Source organism: Bombus impatiens, unplaced genomic scaffold, assembly GCF_000188095.3.
Source record: "Bombus impatiens unplaced genomic scaffold, BIMP_2.2 scf_1445, whole genome shotgun sequence".
Taxonomy (NCBI): Eukaryota; Metazoa; Arthropoda; class Insecta; order Hymenoptera; family Apidae; genus Bombus; species Bombus impatiens.
Window position 1 is genome coordinate 438,599 of NT_177864.1, and position 9,131 is coordinate 447,729.

At 45.4% G+C, this 9,131-nt stretch overlaps 1 protein-coding gene across 2 annotated transcripts in view; it reads right to left on the reverse strand.

The window, feature by feature from the left end:
- Positions 1-272: 272 nt before the first annotated feature.
- Positions 273-9,131, reverse strand: part of LOC100742764 (glycine receptor subunit alpha-4) — a 12,064-nt gene continuing 3,205 nt past the window's right edge. For both annotated transcript variants that reach the window (XM_003494006.4, XM_012392575.3), the window contains 6 exons: positions 7,007-7,184; positions 6,281-6,507; positions 6,131-6,213; positions 5,327-5,638; positions 4,409-4,614; positions 273-1,452 (listed from right to left, as the gene is read on the reverse strand). In XM_003494006.4, coding sequence (XP_003494054.1) covers positions 1,276-1,452; positions 4,409-4,614; positions 5,327-5,638; positions 6,131-6,213; positions 6,281-6,507; positions 7,007-7,184 — 1,183 coding nt within the window. In that variant the 3' untranslated portion in view covers positions 273-1,275. The remainder of the gene's footprint in view (positions 1,453-4,408; positions 4,615-5,326; positions 5,639-6,130; positions 6,214-6,280; positions 6,508-7,006; positions 7,185-9,131) is intronic.

Below are 9,131 nucleotides of genomic sequence, written 5' to 3' on the forward strand. Positions count from 1 at the left end.
TCGAGTTCTCCGGCTCTTCGAGGTTGGAACTTGGCGGAAGCAAGCAAGTTCCATCGATCCAGCAGACTGAAAAGAAGGGGACGCAAGGAGGCAGGAAGCCAGGATCTGTTTAAATACTCGAATAAAAGGCTCTATCGACTGTCGAAAGAATAAATAAGCTGACTCGCAAAGCTCCACGTCTTTTTCATTGCTCCTTTCACCCAATCCTTTTACCTTCGCAATTTATTTCACAACGGGGCAAACGATTCGTCGCAGGCAGCAGGGCTCGTGTCTACGTATTAATAGTCCGTTTATTTGTCCTTAAATTCTGCGATCACACAAAACGAGTAAAACTGTTCTGCGAAGATGTAATCACGATCGAACGTTCACGCGAACAGCATTGCCTTTTCGTTTGCGATATTCGAAGCGATTGCATGTCGAAGCTCTGTAAAGCTGTCGTATTTTTATCAATTTTCAATCGTTCCACTTTACGAAAACAACGTTTCTGCATAAAAGTATTCTTTCAACGATCTTGAAATTTTTTTACACTTTTTATCGCTTCTCTACTTTGTGTGCAGGTAATCAATGTTCGTAGAATTATTTTATTATTTTAAAGGCAAAAGTGCGGCGAGATACCGAGGAAACGCGAGGCTGTGCGCGAGAACGTTTCGCGGGAAATATCATCGAGTGTATCTATCGTAGCAAAACTCGAGCAGACAAGAGCAAGTGACCGAAGAGACCGGCTAAATTGAACGATCAATCGCGGTGAGCGAACGGGTCTTAAGAGATTGTTCAACGTGATACAGATGCGATCCGCGTCGAAGGTGCACGCCGCTCCCGTGGATCGCCCAAACGGGTGAGTACGTGATCGCTCGATTCGATATGCGCTCTTCGGAGGAACCTTAATGCGACTTAATTGTTAAAATGCTCTTACGATTAATGAACCGTTGACGGCGCGTGTTCTCTATATTATATAAAAGACACTGAAAATTCTTCTAGCGGACTATCTCGTCGTAGAAAAACCGTCCGGCTCGTTCGATTCTTGTTAATTGTTCGATGCGTTCCGTCCAACGACCAAAGCTAAATTTCTCGTTGTCCGGCAGAGACCGAAGTTTCCTCGACGATTTATCCAAGTAACGAATCGTATAATATCGTCATTTCGTTCGTCTATGGAGTTTCATTTGGTTGAATCGAAATGATTAACAAAGATCGAACGAAAGACATTGTTGGAGACCGTCGACGATCCAGCGATCTTCGTTTCCGTGTTCGTTCTTCTGCGAGAGAAGGGCAGACCTCCTACAGGAAGGTGCTCCAGTAGACGACGTTCAGGATGAGGAATGAGAACGGGAAGAAGAATCTGGACACCTTGTCGATGTAGATCGCTGTTGCCCGACCCTGGCAGCAGGTGTCGTATTGCACGGTTGCAGGTCTCACGGGACTTCTGCTTCTCTCCGATTCGTTCCTCATGGGTGTCTGTTGAAGAAAAGCGCGTTCAGTGAGATCTTGAAATATTTCACGCGGTGTTTTCGAGCTTCTGATAAAACAAATCGTCAATAAACGTAAAAAAAACAAGCAATATCATCGAAACGATTCAAGAATAGATGGATATTAACGTTTCTTCGAAGAGAAGCCTCGAGTTCTTAATTTCTCTTACATCAGTCGGTGCAAGAATATAAACGAAGTGTAACGTTTGTTATATAAATAAAGAGCGATCGTTTTCTCTCAGGGAAAATGCAAACGGTTGGAAATAAATCGGCAGTCGTATAATCATCGAGATTCTTAGCCGAAAATGAGAATGTAACGTTGATTCTTACATTCTCGTGCGGCTGATTCATTCGCACATGTAATAAATTATTAAGCGAACCGTAAAAGCACGCGCTGCGGATTTCTACGGAATCACCGGACTGTGTCTAACGGCCAGGCTCGAATGAAATTTATATTAATCTCGAGTTACTCGGGTTCCTTGGGTCCATGTCTTATTCAAGGCACGCGAGACAATCTTTCTCTCGACCCTCGTGCACGCGGCCCTACAGAAACGGGAAATTTCGCCGCTTTTCACGTAAAACGTAACTTTCTTCCCCTCGAGTCTCGGGTCCCTCGTTATTTTCCCATTTAGAGGAATTTGTAATCGTTGCACGGTTAAACTCTGCGAATTCTAAATTCTCAACTTCAAATTTCAAATCTCGAACATCAAGCCGTCAAGCGAGACCGTTTTAAAAAGGCAGCAGAGTTTTATAATTCGTCCGCGGGTCTGAATTTCGAAGGTCTATCGGTGATACCGGCGATTGAAAAACTCGGAAGTGAAAGACTGCCGGGAATCCATCTCGTTGGGACGAAGTTTCAGCGAAGTTGTTGGCCGAGCCAGTTTCGAAACTTCCTACTTTGCTTACCCGGGGCGAACTAATTTCGCCTCGAGATAATGTTTGTTCCCGTGCTTGGCAAATGGAAAACGCATCTTTTCGCGATCGCACCGGCCGCCATATTCGCGCGATTCTCCTCTTTTATACGCTTTCACTACGCGTTTCCTCTTGCAGCGCTATTTAAACGAGTCTTTACGGTTTAACCTGTCTGGGACGAGGAACTGGGCGAGAATTATTTTCGATGGAAGAGAAGCCAAGGAAAGTAAATATATTCGCAAGCCAAGAGGACTCTTCGTTATTCCCTGAAATTTATACTCGCCATCTTCTTCATTTTAACGGCGTAAAAATTGCTCCGCTGAAGTAACGAGTAGCAAGATAATTAGGTCACAGTTTTTCGATAAACTCGCCGCAACTCGACGCGATGATAATTTAAATCCATTCCCTTTAAACGGTCCTCTTCAACCTCTTCGCAGCATTTCGTACTAAAACCGTGTTTCCTCCGGTCGCCACTCGGCAAACTATAATTGACGTTTAATTTTGCGAAACGGAATACAATGTGAAACAGATACGGTTTGCTTTGTGCGAAACGAAGGGACGACGAGTCGCCTGTTGGCCTCTGCAAACTCGATTTCGTTGCTGCAACGTTCAAAGACAGAAATCGACGCGTACTCGCTTCACAGGCCGCGCAAACTACGTGTTTGCGTTTCAGCCGACGTGGTCACGCTTTTCGAGGATACACGCGCGGAGATGTAAAGAATTTAAAGGCGGTCCATGTTAAATTCACGCTACGCCGCTGTCGTTAATTAAAACTCGCTTACATATTAATCTGAAACGATCCCGTGGCTGGTATCAACAAATTAATAATTAGGCACGTGGCGAGAACGTTTGCCAAATTTCGAAAGCTCGTCCGGTTATTTTATTTTGTTATTTTGTCGCTCGATCGTTTCATCCCTCTTGTTCGATTAATTGCGTGGAAATTTTCTGATATCTCGCGAGATACGAATATCGTGCAAACTTAACAATGTTTCCGTTAATCTCTGTTTCCTCCCCGTCTTCGTCTTCTTTTATTTCAATTGAACAAGTTTTTCCGAGCAAGTTACTAGACTCGTGTGCAACTAGCGCGTTAATTAAAGTCGCAGCACTTTCGAGCCGCTGAAGTTGAAATTCTAAGTGTGTCAGGTGTTATCAAAGTGTCAGACGTGTACCGGGTGTTCGTGCGTTTCTTTGAACCGTATTCGCTACTTTTCTATCTTTTCGTTTTTCTCTCGTAGCACGCATTAAACGGTTGAGCCTGAAGACCGACCAACAAAGAGCAGAAAAGCACCAGAAAGGAACGTGTTTCCTCTGGCTTCGCCTCTTTCATTTTCCGTAATTCTGTTTCTCCAGTTTTCTCGTTAAACGTATTGTTCTCACTGGCGTACGGAGCTTGGCCGCGGTCGCATCGATCTTTACCATCCGCGCAACTATTTATCGTCACCCACGTCGCGCGTCGTTTGTAAACGCTCCACCTTACTAATTGTAAGTTCGAGGTGCAAAGAAATTTAGTTGAAACGAGAACGCGCCGCCGCAACTGTTCCATGAATTACGCTCGCCTGTGAAAACGGGCCAGCCTTTCTACTCCTATTTCCGCCGGTTTTCCGCGAATTTTCCGCCGCTTCTCACGCGGGCCGTGCCGTCGCGATTTCCCATTTCCTCGTTCGGCCGTGGTAATTACTGGCAGCACGAATTTATAACCCTCTGAGTAAAAAGTGTCGATATTTTTACGCGTATTTCGGCGGAACTTTTAAACTTCGAACGTTACTGCTTCTTAGCTTCGAATATCGCCACTCGCGTTTCCTTATTACTTCCATTCGAATTTCCATTCGACATTTGAGATTCGAGATGAAGCTGTGCTTCTTTACGGTTCTACTTTTTTAAAAAATGCCTACAAAAATCGTGGCACGCTCGTCAAAGTCTTCGTTACATCGTACAATTAGTTTCCGAATCAAACGATTGGAAAGTCTGTCGAGAGAAGATAAACAGAATTTCGCCAGTGAAAGCTAGCCACTGAGTGAAACACAGATTCGTACTTTGAATTCGTCGATGGCCTCTCTTAGATCCTCGTCCGAGTAGCCCTTCATGGCCTTGGTGGCCACCGGTCCCATGTAGTTATTAACCACAGCAAACTCCATGAGCGACAGGAACACGAACACGCTGCACGAGGACATCCACACGTCGATGGCCTTCACGTAGGAGACCGGTGGCAGTGATTGCTGGGACTGCGTGTTCTGGGTCGCTGTAAATTACACACACGAAACGTTTCTCTGTCTGTCCCTGATAAAATTACATCGCAGTTTGCCATTTGTTTCGCAATTATACCGTCCCTTGCCTTCTATCTACTCTATCAAGTAATTCTGTATGAATGCAGTTACGTACGACGATGAAGTTATCGTAAGATTCGAATAGGAGAGCAACCAGCGAAGCAAGCTACGACCGTTCTCCCTAAACGCGTTCGTTTAACCCTTTTGAAAACACATCCTCCATCTCTTTCAACCGGCTCGTACGATTCGCAACCTGCCAAACGTAGACGACGCAGACTACTTCAGAAACCCGAACATAAAACGCGCAGTTCGTATCGCCAACTTGAAGCCCACGATTCTAAAGACATCTTGTTACGTGGTGTTCGAAAACGCGTCCCACGTCCCTTTCCCCGCAGCCCATGTGCTCTGTGTCGTTTCAGCTCGAACGCGTACATACCGTGTCGTTTGGAACGTCGCGAGCTTCAAAAGCTTCAAGCGGTTCGTTATCTGCGCGCGTATCCGTAACTAAGAAACGCGGCTGAAAAAGCAGGATAGAAGGAACGCGACGATAAATACGAAGAACGAGAAGGAGAAAAGTCGATCTTAATGCGGTTTGTGCGGTCTATGGGGGTGAAAAATGGTGGCGAAGACGGTGATGGGATCGGTCGATCCGCGTGCGGAAAGCAGTCGCAGGCGCGACGACCTTACCGAGGGTCAGCAGTGACGTCACTCCCAGAGTGACCCGGGCGGGAATCGCCTCGGGTTTGATCCAGAACGCGATCCAGGACATGACGACGATCAACGCGGACGGTATGTAAGTGTGGAACAGGTGATAGCCCAATCGACGGCGCAGATTGAACACGATCTGGATGCACGTGAAGTTGCCGGTCGAGTACTCGATCGTGCAGTCGGTCGTGTAGTTGTTCGAGATGTCCAGCTGAGGAAGCTCGATCTCGGGGTTCACCACCAGCGGGTCTGTCATGTTCCAGATGAACACTAGGTCCTGGGTGGTGTGCGACACTGAAAGCACACGGTACTTGCAGCGGAATGCGATACGTTTGATTTTAAGCAAGCGCATGGAGTTTTCGTGTCAACGAGCAAAAGGTTGTTTTACTGGCACGCGTTATAATCCCTCGAGGGAGTTCACTGCGTATGGAAAGTTAACGCGTGGATAACGTCAATACATAGAGGCAAAGTAACGCTTCTAAAGACGAAATTGGGTGTCTGGCGTCGTCAAGAAAGGAATTACGTTCTCAAGAGATCAAGAAGGTTCTCAGGTTGGAGATGATTAATTCTTAACTAAGGTAACCACGGTTTGTTCAAATATGGAGCGGTGTGATATTAGAGGGACGAACGCGCTTCTATTTGTCTGATAGCATAGACCGGATTAACGAGTCGGAGTTGCATTAATTGATACGAGGTACGTTCGACAGGATTGTGGGAAATCGCAATATATTTTGGCAGGGACTAATCTAGTCGGATGTTTCCTCGAGAAATGCAAACGGTACGTACGACTTTCGATCATCATTGAGCAAATTTGAGTGTCGTGAGGATAGGACTCGAACTTCATCGCGCAAGAGAGGACGAGAGTCAATCTGTAGAAAAGAGAAGATATAGTTTTTTAGAGGATAATCGGCAGACGATGATTTCGCTCGATCTTACTTCGACATGTAGAGCAGCGTCTTGTCGTGGTACAGCCAAAGATAGTGATTCGGTATGGACATCTCGTGGAAGGTGACCTTCTTCGCGTTTTTGAAGAAGCAATCGGGCCTCCAGATATTGTGCAGCCAGTCTACGTCCAATATTCTGTACTCCTCCGACATGTTCTCCGGAAGTCGTAGTCTAGAGTCCCGCCAGCTTTGCGCCAAAAATATATCCGCAACGTACGTCTAAAAGCAAAATCCCATATTTATTCCTTCAGATACTACGCTGCAAGTTACGTATTTTTAAAATAATTCGTTCTCAACAATTTTCCAACTGAGAATTTTTCATTCTATATCGATCTTAATTCGACAATTTTAATACGATCGTCGTTTTATCCTTATTTCGGTCGTTTCTATTCAATGATCCTCGAAAAAAGAGAACTGAAAAAGAAGGTTGGCGAGAATTTAAACGCTAAATAAAACACGAGCATCCACACGCTCCGTGGCCCAATTTGCATACGTTTTAGCGACGATGCAGGAGAAAAAGGGCGCGCAACCGCGGCGTTTCGAAAGGTGCGGAACGTCGCAGCCAGGCTGTCTCTTCAACCCGCACCGAGTCACCCCATTTACACGGTTTTCGCTTCTGTCCGAGGCGCGTGATACCGTACGCGAGCAGGCTTCCCCGACGTTGGTTAGGTCTTAATTAAACGTGAGTACCGTCGGCCTCTCTCGTCTGCGAAATTACCATCGATTCCTCGTTTATGGAGTCGAGGCTGAGCACCGTCACGTGAAAGTAGACGATTGTAGGTTGGCCTAGGAACTTCGGCGCCCTGTGTTTGTCGTACTGCTTCGGATTCAACGGCAGGATGTCCCTGAGTGACAAAGAGGCCTCCTTCCTACCGTACTCCTCGAGATCCGACTCCCTGGAAGAGAATAGAGAAGCGAGGAGAAACGAGACTGGCGAAGGAAACCGATGGAACTCTGTCGTTCGTCGCGAGATCATTTTGTTTTTATCGTATTCTCGATACAAATTCGCAGCTCGCGAATGATTCTATCTGCTATTCAATTTCGTTTAATATTTCCCGTGTTTAATTCTACTCCCTTGGATTCCTTTGTCCTTGACCTTGCCGTTGCATTTTTTCTCTTTCTATCTCAAGTTATCGGATCATCTTATCTTTCGTTTAACCTTATTACCTTATCTTTTGCCTTTGATCGTTAACGGAGCTCCGTATTGATTTCGATACCGCTACTTGATCACAGGGGAATAACTCAATGGAGAATTTTAACTGAAACTTATCATCTTGCCAAAAAAAAAAAAAAAAAAGAAGAAAGAAGAAATGAACAAATCTTACCATCTACTTGTACATTTATAGAATATGCTAATCGAGGCTATCTGTATTTTTTCGCGTTCGAACTTCCCTTCTGAATTGCCTCGGACAGCGCGTATTAGCTGTTTGTTTATGTATAGAATATGGTAATCGAGAAGAAAACGTAGCAACACGAGTTTCAGTGTCTCTCAACATCTTCTCTCTCGTTCTTCCTAGATATCTTTCTTTCTCTTCAACGTCATCCCTCAACTTCTAATCTCGAAACGATACACTTAACTCACGAATGGAAAGTTGAAAAGAGACTGTCACTGTTTCCACGCTCGAAGCCATCGTCCCTTTCAGTTTCATCGATAATCAAATTACGAATCTATCCCCTCGCAGCGGTATTACGATTCTCTATGAAGATAATAAAAAAAATAAAATTGCAAGCGTCTTAGGCACACCGTTATAATTCCGAGCTCTTCAGCGATAACGCGGCTGCATAAATTCACGGAACGCGATAGAAATCTTCTTGATGAAGGAAGATTGGTTGGAAATCCGAGAACGCCTCGTTAGCTCTCGATTTACGATACTCGACGGCAATTTCGATGAATTATTTCGTCATATTTTTCCAGCGCGAAAATATCGATGAAACGTCGATGGATCGAGCAGATCGAGGGCAAAGGAAGTCCACGAACGGTAGGCGAACGGGACTCTAAAATATTGCCGAGATTCCGATGAAACAGCAATATCGCAGAAGCCATAATAGGTCTTCGTGCTTGGCACACCTTTAGGTCCGGCCGAGATATGTTCGTGTGTTCCTTATATGCGGACATTTTAATATGCTAGTCTAGGAGCTGCGGATCCGGTTTCCCCGAGAATTTCCACTTTCGTTCGTGCAATTTACCCGCCCCCTTTTTCGTGATTTACATCGAGCTCGGTTTCGACGACCGTGTCGTTCGATCTTAACCGAATTGCCAAGGAATACGACGCTGCCTTCTTGCGCTTCGACGACCCGATCTTTGATTTATGACTCGTCGTTCTTTGCAAGCAGCGGAATTAACTTGCAATGGGTCGAGTTTTATAGGTTCTATAAATTGTCTTTCGATCGCGCAACTCATCGTCCCGAATCAGCGCTACGACGGTTACTTAATCAGGCTCTTTCATCGTTCGTTCGTAATTTACTTCCTAAAGGTGTCTTAACTCTGCTGCGTTCTTTGTCTCGCTGCCGCGTCAATCTTAGTTTCTTGTCTAAATTCTAAATTTCCCAAATTCGTGGAAAAGACGGGAGAATCGTCGCCGACATTCGTAATTCCTCGTTTCAATTTCGCGCTCAAGCTTTTACGTAGATCTTCGATTTTCCGCTTATTGAAATTCGAGAGTTACGGTGGGATCGAACATCTCTGTAAAGTGGACCAGAGATTCTCGCGTGGACTCGGATAATCGAGAGAAAATTTGTTATCGGGTGTATCGAGTTGATAAACCGCGATAAGTGTCGGTCCGCGGATCGACGTCCGTTTATCCGGGCGCGCGACTCGAGCGGTCTGGTGTCAAACGAGTCGT